At 36.6% G+C, this 19,494-nt stretch overlaps 1 protein-coding gene across 1 annotated transcript in view; it reads left to right on the forward strand.

Annotated features, from left to right (window-relative positions):
- DCLK1 (doublecortin like kinase 1) overlaps window positions 1–19,494 on the forward strand; it is a 596,478-nt gene that overhangs the window by 443,261 nt on the left and 133,723 nt on the right. Inside the window, exon 6 of the mRNA XM_053708444.1 lies at window positions 18,308–18,392. Coding sequence (XP_053564419.1) covers window positions 18,308–18,392 — 85 coding nt within the window. The remainder of the gene's footprint in view (window positions 1–18,307; window positions 18,393–19,494) is intronic.

Genomic DNA, 19,494 nt, shown 5'->3' on the forward strand with positions numbered 1-19,494 from the left:
GATGGCACTCAGGATAGAACTAGGCACAGTATGTCCTGGCAACCTGACACACAGGCTGGCACTAGTGGTGGCAGGCTGGCCTGTAAACTAAAATTAAATAACACTAGAAGACTGATGTAAAAGTTTTTTTTTTACAAAATTTAAACTAATGTTACACCAGATAGGAGTGGTGGAATGGCACTGAGGATGGAAGTAGGCACAATATATGCTGGCAGCCTGACACACATGCTGGCACTAATGGCAGCCAGGCTGGCCTGGCAACTAAAATTATATAACAATAGCAGACTGGCGTAAAAAAAAATTAAAATTTTTTTACACTAATGTTACACCAGATATAAGTGGTGGAAAAAAGAGCTATTAATCACACTATATGATGTGGGCCAGAAACACACAGGCCTGATGGAAAATGAAATTAGATTACACTAGCAAAATGATTTACATAAAATAATGTTAAGCAGATATGAGTGGTGGCTGGCTGCTTCTAGGACAGCAATTAACCACAGTATGCTGTGTAAGCCAGAAACACACAGGCCTGATAGAAAATGAAATTAGATTACACTAGCAAAATGATTTACAAGTTTTTTTTTAAATTTAAAATAATGTTAAGCAGATATGAGTCGTGGCTGCTAAGGCAGCAATTAAACACAGTATGCTGTGTAAGCCAGAAACACACAGGCCTGATAGAAAATGAAATTAGATTACACTAGCAAAATGATTTAAAAGTTTTTTTTTTAAATTTAAAATAATGTTAAGCAGATATGAGTGGTGGCTTGCTGCTGCTAGGACAGCAATTAACCACAGTATTCTGTGTAAGCCAGAAACACACAGGCCTGATAGAAAATGAAATTAGATTACACTAGCAAAATGATTTCAAAGTTTTTTTTTAAAATTTAAAATAATGTTAAGCAGATATGAGTCGTGGCTGCTAGGGCAGCAATTAACCACAGTATGATGTGTAAGCCAGAAACACACAGGCCTGATAGAAAATGAAATTAGATTACACTAGCAAAATGATTTCAAAGTTTTTTAAAAAAAATTAAAATAATGTTAAGCAGATATGAGTGGTGGCTGGCTGCTGCTAGGACAGCAACGAAATTATTTAAATGTTTTTTTTTTAAATTTAAAATAATGTTAAGCAGATATGAGTCGTAGCTGCTAGGTAGGGCAGCAATTAACCACAGTATGCTGTGTAAGTCAGAAACACACAGGCCTGATAGAAAATGAAATTAGATTACACTAGCAAAATTATTTAAAAGTTTTTTTTTAAAATTTAAAATAATGTCAAGCAGATATGAGTGGTGGCTGCTAGGTAGGGCAGCAATTAACCACAGTATGCTGTGTAAGTCAGAAACACACAGGCCTGATAGAAAATGAAATTAGATTACACTAGCAAAATTATTTAAAAGTTTTTTTTTAAATTTAAAATAATGTCAAGCAGATATGAGTGGTGGCTGCTAGGTAGGGCAGCAATTAACCACAGTATGCTGTGTAAGTCAGAAACACACAGGCCTGATAGAAAATGAAATTAGATTACACTAGCAAAATGATTTAAAAGGTTTTTTTTTAAATTTAAAATAATGTTAAGCAGATATGAGTGGTGGCTGCTAGGTAGGGCAGCAATTAACCACAGTATGCTGTGTAAGTCAGAAACACACAGACCTGATAGAAAATGAAATTAGATTACACTAGCAAAATGATTTCAAAGTTTTGTTGGTTAAATTTACACTAATGTTAAGCAGATATCAGTGGTGGCACTAATCACAGTATATGCTGTGAGCATCACACACAGGCTGAAAGCCAGGCAAATGCAAAGAAAAATACAAAGAAAAAAAAAACGACTGAAGTTATAGCCCTAAAAAGGGCTTTTTGGGGTGCTGTCCTTACAGCAGAGATTAGATGAGTCCTTCAGGACTGTAGTGGACACTAAATACACTAGCCTAGCTATCTATTTCCCTATTATGTTTGCAGCAGCAACACTAAAGCTCCTCTCACTAAGAAAGCAAGATCGTAATGAGTCTAAAATTGCTGCTGCCAAGGAGCTGGGAGTGTCTGTGAGGGAGTGTCTGCTGCTGATTGGCTCAAATGTGTCAGAAGGCTGTGACATACAGGGTCAAAATTTCCTCTATGATGACACATAGGGGGCGGATTGAACATCGCATATGTTCGCCCGCAGCAGCGAACGCGAACAAGCTATGTTCGCAGTGAACTGTTCTCCGGCGAACAGTTCGCGACATCACTACTCAGAGGTATGAGTCTAAATTTGTGAAAGGGTATTTATACGGACTTATGCAACTGTAGTGAGAACTACAAGTGATGTGCAACTTCAAAGTCTGCATATAGACCTTTAGGGTAAATGCTATCTAACTCAAAAATCCATTTACACTTGGCTAGTAGGAGCTTTTTTTCGAAGTTATCACCTCTCCAATTTTTGTAGACTTTCTGTAGTCCCATATATTTTAGTGCTTTTGTATCTCCATTATGTTTCTCCTTAAAATGTTTATAAAGGGGAACATCATCCTTTTTTCCCTCTATTTTAAGGAGGTGTTCCCCAATACAATCTCTAAGGGGTCGGCTCGTTTGACCTACATATTGTAGTCAACAAGAGCATTCCAATAAATATATTATGCCCTTATCTTTACAGTGTATCATCTGATTCACTTTGAATTTTTCTTTAGTGAAATATGACTGGAAATAGCTTTTTTTAAGACCATGTTTACAGGCCTTGCATTTGTAACATGGAAGAAACCTTTAAGTACATCTCCATGTACACATTTTACTAAACTGGAGTTTTTTTCTTCCATGACGCTCGGTGTCAAAATGGTTTTGAGGTTTCGGGTTTTTCTATTATATTGTCTTCTTTGAGAACATGCCAGTGTCTCTTGATTATTCTCTCTATTTTATGTTTATTCTGGCTGAACTCTGTAATAAAAGGGACATCTATATTTTTTTGATTGGTAGATGTATCTTTGGTTTTGTAACTGAGAAGAGTACTCCTGTCAATTTTTTCTACTTCTTCTACAGTTTTATTAACAGCATCCATATTTTAACCTCTTTCTTGGAAGTGTTCCAAAGAAGATTTTAGACTGCAAGTCCCATTCTTCTGGTTCAGAGCAATTTTTCTTGACCCTCATTAGCTGCCCTTTAGGTATGTTTTTGATCCAGTTTGCATGGTGGCAGCTACTTTGATGAAGATAATTGTTACAGTCCACTAGTTTGAAATAAGTGGATGTGTTGATTACTCCTTTAAGGGAATCAATCTTTAGATCAAGAAAATGAATATGCTCGTAGGAGTACTGGTATGTGAATCTCAAATTGACAGTGTTTTTATTCATCACACTAAGGGTGTGCTCGAGGTCTTCCAAACTCCCCTTCCATATCATTAAGATGTCGTCAATGTACCTGCAATAGAGGACCAAGTCCGCACTGGCCAGGCATGAGTCTCAAAATATGGACTCCCATTTACCCATGTATAGATTTTGCATAGCTTGGTGCGAACTTGGTCCCCTTTGCGGTACCACATAATTGATTGTAGAATTTTCCATTAAAGTGGAAATAGTAATGTGTTAGTATATAATCTATTCCACTTAGAAAAAAATATTTCTAAGCTGATGGTATGGTAAGGTCTTTATCCAAAAAATGCTCCACTGCTTCTAAACCTTCGAAGTGGGGAATGCATGTGTATAGTGACTTCACATCACAGGTCACCCAAATAAACCCCTTTTTCCGTTAGCTTCTTTTGTTTGTGCAGCTATTTGTTTTCTTTTTTACAGGTTTTTCTCCACCTCTCTGATCCCTTCTGGACACGGAATACCTCTTGTTTTTGGATACCACACATCCTTGGGATTCTACATTAACATTAACTTTTGTCTTTTTGAACACTTAATCCTGAACTTTTTTTGGCTATACTCCACTACTAATCCCATCAATTTGGGCACTACTATTCATTTTTTTGGCCACCTATTTATTTTTATCTACTCATTTTTGGGCACTATTTTTTGGCCACTTACTCATTTTTGGACACTCTCATATACTTTATTGTGTACACGGTCATCTTATATTCACAAGATTGGTCAATCTATCATACACTTTTTTATTGTAACCTACTTGTCCCCCCCAAAGATATATTTTGGGGGATATGTATATCTATCACAGCCGTAACACTCATCACTCTCATCATATGTGTCTATAGGACTCCGCTATTGTTATAACTGTTTTATTTATTGTGTGTGTATGTTGTGACTGGTTTAAATTAAATGTGGCTTCTAATATAACTGTATTTGCCTTAACACTATTTGCTTGACATTACTCGTTTTCTTATTTGTGCTATGGTCACATTGTAGCACATAGCCAGTATTAGTTCATTGTATCAGGGTTTTTTTTTTTTTTTTTTTCCTCAGCCAATCACTTTTAGCTCTTCTTTACATTCGCTCTCTTTGTAAGAATTATGTAACTTTGTTACTAATTTATTAACCATCATACACTAGTCCTTTCCAAATGTACTTTAGCCTCCTCTGGGAGGTGCTCCTTCTCATACATATTGTTTTCTATATATTTAGGGACACTAAACCCAAATTTTTTTCTTTGATGATTCAGATAGAGCATGCAATTTTAAGCAACTTTCTAATTTACTCTTCAATTTTTCTTTGTTCTCTTGCTTTAAAAAGCAGGAATATAAAGCTTAAGAGCCGGCCCATTGTTGGTTGAGAACCTGGGTTATGCTTGCTTATTGGTTTGCTAAATGTAGCCCACAATAAGCAAGCGCTATTCAGAGTGCTGAACCTGAAATGGGCTGGCTCCTAAGCTTTAAATTCCTGCTTTTTAAATAAAGATAGCAAGAGAACAAAGAAAAATTGATAGCGAGAGGCCAATTTATCAAGCTCCGTATGGAGCTTATGGGCCCGTGTTTCTGGCGAGTCTTCAGACTCGCCAGAAACAGCAGTTATGAAGCACTGGTCTAAAGGCCGCTGCTCCATAACCCTGTCCACCTGCTCTAATGAGACGGACAGAAATTGCTGCAATTCAACCTGATCGAGTATGATCGGGTTGATTGACACCCCCCTCCTGGTGGCCAATCTGCAGGGGGCGGCGTTGTCTGCAGGGGGCGGCATTGCACCAGCAGCTCTTGTGAGCTGCTGGTGCAATGCTGAATACGGAGAGTGTATTGCTCTCCGCAATCAGCGAGGTCTTGCGGACCTAATCCGCACTGTTGGATCAGATCCGCTAGACCTTTGATAATTCGGCCTCTAGGAGTAAATTAGAAAGTTGCTTAAAATTGCATTCTCTATCTAAATCTTGAAAGAAAAATTTGGGTTTGGTATCCCTTTAATTACTTGATTGCGGAGAATTTTGCAGGACAGTTCCTGTTTAGGAGCTACAGTATGTTTCACAGTCCCTCCCGTCCACTCTCCTTTCTATATAAATGTCATGATTTAAAATGAAATCAAGGAATGCCCAGTCACACCCATGATACATCCTGCATATGCCTTACCCTGACTCTGCCCTCAGTTTATTAAGACTTCTCCATGCACCAACCTGGTTCTTACCCCCCTTCCTGTATACTAGCTGGGATACTTCTGAGTGTTTAGTAACAATGTAGAGTTTTGCTGATTTTTAAATAACATTGTGCTGATTTTCAGACTCCTAATCAAGCCCCAAAGTTTTATATGTAGACCCAAGTCTACAGACTCCTGCTTGCTTCCGTTTGTGTACTGGATCTTTTCATATGCAGGAGAGGGTGGAGATGGTATGCACTTCCTGTTTTCTCAGCCCATTTCAGTGGGTGTCCCAGTCTAACCTCATCGACAGTGCTAAATTGGGAGCTTCTAAAGTATGTTTTTAAAAGGTTTTATACTGGATTTTTAAATCAGTATCAGTGCATATTCTACTTTATAGTAGTGTCTGTTACATGCAGTTATATGAAAATTGTTGTATACCGTCCCTTTACATATTTAATAGCAACATGCTTATTTTCTTCAGATGATGAAAAGAACTGCAAATATATTATTAAAGCTTATTAGTGCAGCTGGGATTTATGAATGGAACAGTTATGTTAATTGTTATTTTTAAAATATTCATTACTTATAGAAAGCAACCACAAAACTGCCGGAAATATGAGCAAAGAGCAAGTTAAAAAAATGACTAAACAGATGGAAAATATAGAGATCAAGGCTCTTAAAAAAAAAAAAAAAAGTCAATGCATTCAGTACTTTGAGGTGTAAAGATCCTACATTAATTTATAGGATTTTTGTGACTTAGAATTGGTACACATTGGACAAGATCTCCCATCTATAAAAATGTAGCTGGTATTTAAAAAAAATCTTTGTCAACTTTATTTCATTTATTTCCATTTTTGAAGCTGTATCATATTTTCCTTCAACATTTTTTAAAGGCAGCACTAAATAGAAGCTCCTTATGGCTTGTTAAAAAGCCAGTCCATTTATCAGCTACTGACTCCAGTTGCAATAAATTCTATAAACGACCTTCCTCACTGCAGTAAATTTGCCTGTATTGAGTTTTTTTCCTGCCTTGTGTCTGGGTTATTGACTTTATACAAGATAAAGGCATAAAGACACCTCACAAATAATTTTATTAATAACTGCAATGTATTGCTTTTGCAAATACTATTTTGCGTCTCCCTTAAATGGCTAGTTTACAAGTGGCGCAGTATTTTTTTTTTATGCGTAAGCGAAAACTCTGCTATGATTTTAATTTTTGCACTTTTCAGGTTGCAATCTTATTACAAGTTCCAAAAAAACGTATTTTGCGCTAGTGTTAACCCAAAAACCGAGAAAAACCAAACTTAAGTTTTCGCTTGTGCGTCCATGTATTCGCCAATAGAGATCGAAAGAGAAAAAAAGTGGAAAAAAAGCTAACACCCGAGATCGGGCAAACGCCATCGCATTTTCACATTTACCATAAAAGTCAATAGAGAATTGTTGAAAAAAAAGACAAACACCCATCGTGCATACAACATAGCATATTTGCATTAGCGAATGCGAAATATTTACAGTAAATACATAGTTAAAATATTTATTAAATATAAATATTGCATAAATATGTTTTATCATGTTTTTATCTGCTTAATGGCAAAGGGCTATAATGCACTAATATATTTGTTTATATATGTGTACATATACAGTATATTAATGATTTTATATGTGAATATATGACTGTACATACATATATACACATATAGTTACATTAATATATATGTATATATATATATATATATATATATATATATATATATATGCAAAGAGGAAAAAGAAGCGCAGAGTCTCTCAGTGGGTCCAAAAAGAGTTTATTCAGGAGCAGGCTTCTACAGGGAACACAAGGTAAGCTCCTATCTGACGCGTTTTGCGCATGCGTACATGCGCTTCATCATATATATATATATATATATATATATATATATATATACAGTACATATTCATCTTTAGACATGTATATGTGTATATGTATGTGGCTCAATGTTAAAGCCTTTTGCCTGCATTTTCTTTTCTTTTTTCTAACACCCGAGATCTCTCTTTGAGCCCTTATAACTTTTTTGTGCAGCATTTTTTAAAAATATTTTTTATTAGAAAGTGTTAATATGAGTTTAAGTGAACATTGTAATGTATTTTTGAAGTATTTTGTGCAACTTTTTTGTTTTGGAAAACAGTTAACGACAGCTCTGAGATTGCAGTAAGGATTGGCAATTGCGTTAGCGCAATCACAATTTTGATCCACTTGTAATATCATTGAAATAAAAATGGCTCGCAAAAACGTGATTGCGCTAGCTCAAAACCGTTTGCACCTCACTTGTAATCTAGCCCAAAATGTATAATTTTAATTATTAATTGTGATTTTTTGCTGTGCTTCTGCTGTTACCTGGATTAACACCAGGAGTTTCATTGTGTGCAAGTCTCATCTTGCGGCATATATATACATTATTGGCCAGTCTTATCAGTATTAATATCATCCCATCATTTTTTGAAGGCGTATGCTATCTATACATCTTTAGATTTTGATATAGTCATTCAAGTTTAGTTCTACTAAAACTGATTTCACTATTCAGTATCAATAATTTCATGTTAAGGGTCAGATTAGAAGTGGCGCGTAACTGCTGCGTGCGAACAATATTGGATTTATCGCGGCTGTTCTGTGAACACAGAGCTCTTGTAAACTGTTATGCTCAAATAAAAAGTTGCATAAAACACATCAAAAATACATTAAAATGTACAGTTACACTCATAGTAACACTAACTGATAAAATTATTGGAAAAAAACAACAAATTAAAAAGTTATAAGGGCTCAAACATATGAGGTCTCAGGTGTTAGAAAAAAAGGATTGCAAAGGGTTTTAACATAAATATATAGATATATAAATATTTAAATATATAGATAGATATTTATTTATATATATATATATATATATATATATATATATATTCTTCATATATACACATATAAACACACATATATATATATATATATATATATATATATATATACACTTACATTTATAAACATACTTATAAGTGCATTGGAGACCTTTGCAGTCAAGTATCTAAAAACATGTAAAATCATATTTATGTAATATTCATATTTAATGAAGTGTTTAACTGTGTTCTTCACATAGGGGAATATATATATATATATGTTTAAATAAATATTTTTCTAAAAAGCCAACAGAGACATATAGAAATATGTATTTATAAATAAACAGATTCTTCTGCGTGAAGAACATTGGAATGTGAAATATTAATATTTGTATGTCTGGTTAGAGCATGTGAGAAAATGGGAACGGGTTTGAGCGGCTTGTTGGGTGTTAGTTTTTTTCCCACTTTTTATGCTCCATTGAAGTTTAAGGGAGAATATGTTAACGCAGTTGTGATATTGCAACTTTGGCTTCTTGTGTGCGTTGGCTTAGGGTGCGAGCAAAAACGTTTTTCTTTCAACTTGTTAAACGTGTGGTACCTGACGCACTCAAAAAGCTAAAGTCGAGCGCAGTTAGCGTGTGAGCGGAAGCAAAAAATATCGCTTCACTCGTAATCTAGCCCACATAGTGCCAGATAACAAGTGGCGTGCTAAATTTTTTTCACTCACTCACAAACACTGCTATAAGTACACCTTTGTTTGCTAGTACAGAAAGTCCATTTTATGGTGTGTTAGTTCAAAAGCAAATGTTAACCTCAATGAAGGACAACATAAGAGCCTAGTAGCTATCTATGTTGAACCTGCAGCTCCAATCCTGCCAAACTCTACCTACTAGAGAAGTATACTGGCAGAGCTAGAAATATCCACTAGTCCTCAACCAATACAAAGTGACAGTGTACCTGCTAAACCATAAACATGATGATTGAATTTGAGTCCAATTGTATAGGGAAGCTTTCTGCCTCAATAACATTATACATTTAATAAAATTCTTAGAATTGGTTTCATCTTAGTTACCAGCACTACAGAATTTTGCAGCGCTATACAAATAAATAATAATAAGCTATCTAGAATGAGATGACTGCCTCTGTATCTTATTTACCTGTTGCTGCCTCTCCCTTGATATGCAAAAGCAGCTTTAATCGATCTAAGCATATTTGTAATTAAGATATCAGATTACTGAAGACATGAACAAGCCATGATATAAAATATAAAACAAGGTTTTTGAAAACTTCATCTCTCAAGAGATCAATCAGTTATACAAAATCCAATAAATTTATAGGACAGTAGGAAACAGTACTGTGATCCAAGCAGAAAGGTCTGAGAATGTAACACGTTGTTGTTTATCGTGGAAACATTCATAGATAGAAAGCAACATAAAATTATGGTAGATTTTCAAAAATGTGTTTTGAGTAAAAGATGGTACACATGGTGTTAAAATTTGTTATCCATGTGATTTATGAAGTTTGGTTTTACAGAAAAAGTCCTTTCAACCATCACAACATTGGTGCCATCTACTAAATGCACATTTGTTTTGTTTTTTAAGCTGAGACTGTTGTGTTTATATTTAACTGTAATGTGCATTGTATTTTACAGAAAGGTATAGGCAGAATTGATGCACATGATCTTGGATTAAATTAAATCCCAACTTTATTTTATATCATAGCAGACAGAGGACTCAAACTTTTTTCTTAGAATGATATTCTATTAATTCGGGTTTTAAATGTTTTCTTTTTTTCTGCTTCTAAGAGGTTAATTTAAGCAAAAGCATTTAACATTCCAGGTAATAGTCCCTAACACAAAATATGTGAAAGTATTGCTGCCAATAAAGAATTATACCCAATGCTATGTTGCAGTCAAGAAAGCAGGAACTACTTTTTTTTTTCTATAAGGATTAATAAATTTACATAACACCATAATGAAATTACTTCCGAATCCCAAGAAAGAGAATCACATTTTATTACCTGAAGGAAAATAAATGAAAATGCATTGACAATATCACAAAGCCATGGATCTATATTTTACAATATCCAAACCAACTTATTTACCAAGAGAATGAAAATATGCTTATTGCTAACAGTAATTGCATTTTCCTCAGAATTATGTCTTATAAGAATTATTGGTCATTGAGTTCTATCAACAATATATTTTAAAATAAAAATGGCATTTGTTTTAATAACATAAATGTAAAAATGGATATTATGTCAAAAACTGAAAATGTGTATATGAAATATGTTCATTACTGGGGGGGTTAAATCTATTTTCTGTTGCATGTTTTATATTTTTTTCTCTTCCAGCAGCTAATCCAGCGGTTCCCAACCTGGGGTACTTGGCAGGCCGGTTGGGGGTACGCAAAAATATTGTTGGTAATGGCGGAAGATGCGGGGGGAGGGTCGGGGGGGCACTCTCAATGGGTCATCAACTAATAAGCATCGTGGAACTGTGGAAGGAAGGAGCATTTAGCCGGAAAGTGACAAATGAAGTCCTGGCCTGGCATATAGGCAGATTGGAGCCCCTGCACCTGAAATATGTGTACCGGGTGTGGATGACTCCGGTCCACATATTAATGATCACCCTGTGTCACCATACAGCTTAGCCTCCTGCTCCACCCACCTCTGTCCCATGCACACAATTTTGACTGCAAGTGCTCAAATAGAAGCGGCACTGCAGCAGCATAGCTACGTGGACACGTGTGATAGAGCCGTTGAGATTGTGAGTCACACAGGCGAGGCAGGTCTAAGTCAGTGCCGGTAAGTAAAGTACTGCTTCTAGTGCTTGCTTGATTCAGATTGCTTCACTTCCCACTAAAAATGTTCATAGTGGCTGGGTGGTTAATATCGATCTGATCTCACAAATTTAAATATTTATTTTTATGATCATTACCCCCCCCCCCCCAGGGCCTTGTTTAGGAGCAACCAGGCAGCTGCCAGGGGCACCAGCCACACAGCAGGACTCCTGAGAATAAGATCTGAGCTTTAATCCTGTTGATACACGTACAGTCGTATGCAATTCAGGTATAGCTTACCTCCCCTATAAAAAAGTGCTTTCTTTATTTTGAGGGATGGGTGGGGGTAATGAAGAGAGGGGGTACTCATAAATGAAAAGCCTAATCAAGGGGTACAGGAGAGAAAAAAGGTTGGGAACCGCTGAGCTAATCTACTTCATACTGTGTGCTTGTTAATACTGACTACTCTTTTTGATGTTTTTGGTTAGATATATATATATATATATTTTTTTAATCTTACAAGGGTAGATTAATAAATTATAATCCTGTCATTGAAAGAAAACACTTAGAACTATGAAACATTTGTATGTTATTATTGTTTGTTCATTTTTTTTTTTGGGTGGGGGCGTTTAGCGTAATTCCCCTTCAGCTCAACACAGATCTGCAAACATTGCAATAGTAGACAAGAAAAAAGAAGAAGGTGCTCTAAAAAGCTAATACCTTTCACAACCTTAAAGTATAAAAATATATACAGTCGGAGGCGGGGCTAACCTCCGTGCTGAGTGGAGGTGCACATACAGAGCTCCTGGCCCTTTTCTAATATTAAAGTTAATTATCCCTCTAATTTGAACTAAATTGGGTCCAGCCCGGGATATTAATCAAGCCTGATAATATCTCAAGCCTCAGGAAGAATCTTGGAGGCATTTTAAGAGAGGAGACCGGTGATTGAGGAGACACCGGTGCAGAACCGCTCACCACTGCCCGCCTCCCCCATTGATCCACATCCTGCAAGCTCCGGAGGGTCGGGGATCCGCTCCGGAGCACCAGTACTATTCCCTACCAGAAACAACAGTTCCAGGGACTGAGAGTTGCCGACTGCAGGGCACATTGGGGCTCGCCTAGCCGGGACCGCTTGCCGCCTACTGTTTCAACTGTTCTCCAATCAGGGCTCTAGCTACAATAAAAGTGCCATATGGACAGAGCGCTGATTGGATAACAGTTCAAACAGCTCTCAAAAAATATTATTTCCGAAGTGGAGGGCGGGAGCACTGGGTATTAGAATTTTACGGCTAGATTAAAAAGTAAGTTAAATCACATCTTTATTAGAAGTGATCAATTAAAGTCCATCTAAAATATCACTACATTTTAGGATCTGATAATAAAAAGTGTAAAGTTTACCATTACTTTAAGAAACTGAAAGATTTCAAAATGAAGCAAACAACTGTTCTCATAGAATATGAGGCATAAATATGAGGAATGTAATTGACAATGATGTTAGGGAAATCAAAACAACACTTAAAGGGACATGAAACACAAATTTTTCTTTCATTATTCAGATAGAGAATACAATTTAAAAAAAATGTACTTCTATTATCAAATTTTCTTAGTTCTCATGTTATTCTTTGTTGAAAAGATACCTAGTTAGCTATTGTGCACAGGCCTGAAGCACTACATGACAGGAAATAGCGCTGCCAACTAGTGCTTTGGGACACCAAGGGAATAAAGCAAATTTGATGAGAAGTAAATTAGAAAGTTGTTTATATTTGTATGCTCTCTGAATCATGAAATAAAAAAAAATGGGTTTTATGTCCCTTTAAGCAAAAGTTGTCACAACAGCTATAAAAAAAAAGTGTTTAAGAAAGTAAAAATAACAGACACAAAAACATTTAGGTCTTATTAAAGGCACCAGCATAAAAGCTCAACTTGCTTTTAAAGATGCTAACATTTGTTTTCTCTGTGTGAGTTTTACCTGTAGATTAGAAGTGGCACTTTGGCTATGTTTGTTTGCAGAGCTTAGCGTTACATACAGGGATGCCACGTTTTCTTGCAAATATAATAATTCAACATAAATCAGGAACTAAAGCTCCTAGGACTGATTTTATATGAACAATTGTTTATAATTAGATTCTTGCACACTTAGAAGAGGTTTCACAATTATAACATCTTTAGTTCTATAATTAATCTTAATTTTCATCTTTCACCTTAACCTTAAAAATACCAGCTGGGTGGCAACCCTAGTACATATCAGTAGGACTGCTGGGTAGCACTATTCATGCTCCTCCACCCTGCAGCATGTACAGGAAAACAAGCAATGGGGCATCCCTAGATACATATACTACACAAAAGCACACCAATAAGACTGCTGGGTAACACTATTAATGCTCTTAAACCCTGCAGTATGTCCAGGAAAACAAGCAATGTGGCAACCCTAGTTACATAGACCCCACAAAAGCACACCAATAAGACTGCTGGGTAACATTATTAATGCCCCTCCACCCTACAGCATGTGTAACTCAGCTGTCCAGGAAAACAAGCAATATGGCAACTCTAGTTACATATACTCCACAAAGGCACCTAATAGGGCTGCTGGATAGCACTATTAATGATCCTACACCCTGAAGCATGTGTAACTCAGCTGTTTAGGAAAACAAGCAATATGGCAACTCTAGTTACATATACTCCACAAAGGCACCTAATAGGGCTGCTGGATAGCATTATTAATGATCCTACACCCTGCAGCATGTGTAACTCAGCTGTCCAGGAAAACAAGCAATATGGCAACCCTAGTTACATATACTGCACAAAGGCACCTAATAGGGCTGCTGGATAGCACTATTAATGATCCTACACCCTGAAGCATGTGTAACTCAGCTGTTTAGGAAAACAAGCAATATGGCAACTCTAGTTACATATACTGCACAAAGGCACCTAATAGGGCTGCTGGATAGCACTATTAATGATCCTACACCCTGAAGCATGTGTAACTCAGCTGTTTAGGAAAACAAGCAATATGGCAACTCTAGTTACATATACTCCACAAAGGCACCTAATAGGGCTGCTGGATAGCAATATTAATGATCCTACACCCTGCAGCATGTGTAACTCAGCTGTCCAGGAAAACAAGCAATATGGCAACTCTAGTTACATATACTCCACAAAGGCACCTAATAGGGCTGCTGGATAGCACTATTAATGATCCTACACCCTGCAGCATGTGTAACTCAGCTGTTTAGGAAAACAAGCAATATGGCAACTCTAGTTACATATACTCCACAAAGGCACCTAATAGGGCTGCTGGATAGCACTATTAATGATCCTACACCCTGAAGCATGTGTAACTCAGCTGTTTAGGAAAACAAGCAATATGGCAACTCTAGTTACATATACTCCACAAAGGCACCTCATAGGGCTGCTGGATAGCACTATTAATGATCCTACACCCTGCAGCATGTGTAACTCAGCTGTCCAGGAAAACAAGCAATATGGCAACTCTAGTTACATATACTCCACAAAGGCACATAATAAGACTGCTGGGTAACATTATTAATGATCCTACACCCTGCAGCATGTGTAACTCAGCTGTTTAGGAAAACAAGCAATATGGCAACTCTAGTTACATATACTCCACAAAGGCACCTAATAGGGCTGCTGGATAGCACTATTAATGATCCTACACCCTGCAGCATGTGTAACTCAGCTGTTTAGGAAAACAAGCAATATGGCAACTCTAGTTACATATACTCCACAAAGGCACCTAATAGGGCTGCTGGATAGCACTATTAATGATCCTACACCTTGCAGCATGTGTAACTCAGCTGTTTAGGAAAACAAGCAATATGGCAACTCTAGTTACATATACTCCACAAAGGCACCTAATAGGGCTGCTGGATAGCACTATTAATGATCCTACACCCTGAAGCATGTGTAACTCAGCTGTTTAGGAAAACAAGCAATATGGCAACTCTAGTTACATATACTCCACAAAGGCACCTAATAGGGCTGCTGGATAGCACTATTAATGATCCTACACCCTGAAGCATGTGTATCTCAGCTGTTTAGGAAAACAAGTAAGGTTGCAAACCTAGCACGTCCAATGAGGTATTTGATACTATATGATTGTGTTTTAATCAATTTTAATCCTCCCTACATTTTATGCTTGTGCAAAAATGAAGGCCACATTTCCTATATGCCTTGCATGGATTAGCATAACTGAATTATTATAATCACCGCTGGAGAGATTATTTAGATGCTTAGAGAACCATTCTTCAATATACCATATAAATCAAATAGCTATTCCCTGAATCCATAGCAGAGCTTCAAGGTGATACACAGACTGATTTTTCTTCAAATTAATAAGAAAATGAATCCGTTGATGTGGAAACAATATAATCAGATTTGTGTTAATTAATTCCTTGAAGTTTAAAAATGCATCACATTTTTTTCTGCAACACTGACAAATGTAATTTTCTAGTAAACATACCTAATATGTAGAACTATGTATAAAGCGTAACTGAAACTGTTTCCTTGAAGAAGAAAAAACTTGCAGTGAATATTAACATTGCTACACGTGTATATTATGGCATCTGTGATTGAAGCAGTTGTTGCATTCAGTAAATTGGATTGACAAAGTGATTGGCACATATGTAATGAATTAGAGATGTATTTGATTTTTGATGTCTGTGGGAGATGGTTCCAAAAAATATTATTGTGTTGGAAATGTCTGCTTTAATAAGCGCTCAAGATAATCCACATCAAAAGTTACCATCGTCTGACAAGTAAATTTTCCAATAAAGGTGACGTTTTTTAAAAAACACATACATTTCCTGAGTAAAACAATATTTTCTTCTCATGTTGCCAAGATCACCTTCCCTCTTCACCTGTAAAGCAGAGACAGTTGTCCTTATTAGCCAGGGCAGTAATTTTACCACATTTTTTCCCACTGGAATGCACAGTTTAGTGATTTTTCCCCATTGTGACTACCAGTATATAAATGAACTAAGTTCAGTTCAGGTATCAACAACAATAATACAAACACATAAAATAAGCCCATAATCAACAATAAAATATTTTTAAAACATAAGAATGCGAAGGTGTCTTCATGTAGTAGAGAAGGCAATTTTTCTTCTCCTTGGGTACCAATAACATATACACCAGCTATTTAATCCTTTATGCAAGTAATACACACAAACCAGGGATTTAAACTTTTTTTTGCTTGCAATTAGAGAAATTATTTTGCTCTCTTTGTGGCAGTAACACATATGTGTAACCACCATTTAACCACCTATGTACAAATAAGAGCAATTATTTAAATGTTTAACTCCCATTCCCGTTTACAGGACTTCTTCAGACTGGCTCCCATCTTGTGGAACTCTCTGTTCCGTTCCACAAGACTCTCCCCTAGTTTTGAAAGCTTTAAGGGCTCCCTAAAGACTCTACTATTCAGGGATGCATACAACCTACAGTAACCTTTCCTAACTCCATTGCTATACCCTTGAATCCCTTAGCATGTAAGCCGATGAGCCCACCTGTTTGTAGCTCACCTTCATAAGAGACAACTGCAACAGTGCAAATCTCTGCATTTGATCCCTATGAATGTTACCTTGTATACCACCTATGTTTATAGCGCTGCAGATTCTGTTGCCGCTCTACAAATACCTGATAATAATAATAATAATAATAATAATAATAATTTAGCATCAGTAACAAATAAAATCGCTGTGCTGTAGTCTGAATCCTTTACACAAGGCTGTTTCTAGGGGCAGGTAAACTAGGGCAGAGACAGACAATCATTTAAACCCCTATGTACAAATAGGAATCTTAATTATTTTTTTTTAACCCTTAGTACTAGTGAAAACATACAAAATTAGACTTGTGTCTTGTAGTTTTACTCCTTTACACAGAGCTATTTCTATAGGCAAATGAATATGGCAGCTGCCTGGAGTGCCAGGAAAACACAAGGATTGAACACTATTTTACAGTGATCAAAGGCAGGTTGGGTTGGGTGGCAATCACTCCCTGTGCCTCCATTGGTTCTGTAATAGGGAAAAGATAGAGTGCACCAACATGTGTGCATGCATTCAGGGAGTTATGAGGAGGTGGAAAGCCAGCCAGAGTAGCTGGAAGAGTTGTGCTGCACGACTGTGCCAGGAACCTGATCAGCAAACATCATTCTGTTCAAACATTGAATATTGTAGCCTCATCCTTTATGTAAACTTTCAAGTGTTTTTCCACTATCTGCCTTGATGTCACTGGATCCACTCCAGAAGTGGAACTCCATGGCCTGGGTGACACACATCTCTTGTGTGTACCAGCTTGGCTCTGATATGAGTCTGATTGTGTTTGGCTTGGTGATATAAGACCTGTGCATCTCTCTTTAGAGGCCAAGAGTAAGGTTCTATGGGTGTGTAATGGTGCTTGTGTGCATGGGATTGAACAGATATAAACAAGCTCTTGTACATATCAACCAATCAATGTGCAGCATGTATAAGTGTCAGAATACTATATTCCACTGAATGCACTCCAGTTAGTGGTGGTTCTAGGGGAGACAAGGGATAAAAAGAACCCCCAATCTTCTAATTGGCACCCACAATTACTTCTCCAGGCTTCTGTCCTTTTAGGCAGGTAGGCAGGCCACATCCCACAGCTGCCTAACCACACTCCCAGACCACCAGATTCAGACTCCCTTGCCCTGCCCATGGTACACCCATAAGCTTTAAATAGTCTCCTGCACCCCTTTCTATATCAAGCAGCAGGAAGGAACATCATAAATGTTATTTTAAAATGAATATTGTTTCTGGCTACTTTGAAATGGCTGCCAAGCTCCACCCACTGATGACATTACAATTTCGGCTGCATCTAGGCACTCTGCTGAATAGCATTGCTAGTCTGTTGAATCCAACTAGTGAATCTTTTGTAACTAGTGAGCCTTTCATGTAGCCCAGATCGTGATGTCATGAATGGGCTGAGCTTGGCAGCCATTTCAAAGTGGCCAGAAACAATATTCATTTTAAAATAATTTTTTTACCAATCCAGGTGCATGATATAGAAAGGAGTGCATTAGGCTATTTGCAGCTTAATCTAAGGTAAGACTTTAAGATAACTAAGGTGTAGACTATCCCTTTAACTATTGCACTCTAATACAATATTTTTGTTTTGTATTGTCTTTAGGGCTCTCAGCACAGCGGCTCTTCTACCTCTTTAGCATCCACCAAAGTGTGCAGTTCCATGGATGAAAATGATGGTTTAGTAGAAGGTAATATCTCTTTGGAACATTCTGTGTTAATATTATTGCATTACGTTAACATTTTGCTGTAATTTCATAATGCAGCCTTGGAAATTAAAAGAAGATGAAACCCAACAATATTAATTCATGATTCAGATGGAACATGGAATTTTAAAGGGACATAATACTCAAATGCTAAATCACTTGAAACTGATGCAATATAACTGTAAAAAGATGACAGGAAAATATCACCTGAGCATCTCTATGTAAAAAAGGAAGATATTTTACCTCACAATTTCCTCAGCTCAGCAGAGTAAGTTCTGTGCAAAAAGTTATACTTCACCTGCTCCCAGCTGCAGGTAAAAATAAAAAAAAATGAAGAAATGAACAGCATCCAATCAGCATCAGCAGTGCTGAGGTCATGAACTCTTACTGTGATCTCATGAGATTTGACTTAACTCTCATGAGATTTCATAGTAAGCTTCCTTTACCTGATTGGTGAAATAATATGAGAGTTCACGAGGCTCATCCCCTAAGATGTCCCAGGACAGACACACTAAAATGCTGCTTAGAAATCATTTACAATGGGAGGTGGTTACTGAGGAACTTTTGAGGTAAAATATCTTTCTTTTTTACATAGAGATGTTCAGGAGATATTTTCTAGTCAGCATTTTACAGCTATACTGCATCACTTTCAAGTGTTTAAACATTTGGGTATTATGGCCCTTTAAACAACTTTCTTATTTACTTCTATTATTTAATTTTCTTTGTTCTCTTGGTATTTTTGTGGAAAAGCAGGGATGTAAGCACTATATGGCAGCAGTTTTGCAAGAATGTTATCCATTTGCAAGAGCACTAGATGGCAGCACTATTTCCTGCCATGTAGTGCTCCAGACACCTACCTATGTATCTCTTCAACAAAGAATATGAGAACAAAGTAAATTTGATAATAAAAGTTAACTGGAAACTTTTTCTTTTTTAAATTGTATGCTCTTCTTGAATAACAAAATACAATTTTTGGGTTTCATATCCTTTTAAATATAATTATAGCTCAAAAATGGCTCTGTACATATCTTTTTTATATGTATAGTATATGATTATGTTTAAATGTGTTTTCATGCACTTTTCTTTT

Source organism: Bombina bombina, chromosome 3 (assembly GCF_027579735.1).
Source record: "Bombina bombina isolate aBomBom1 chromosome 3, aBomBom1.pri, whole genome shotgun sequence".
Taxonomy (NCBI): Eukaryota; Metazoa; Chordata; class Amphibia; order Anura; family Bombinatoridae; genus Bombina; species Bombina bombina.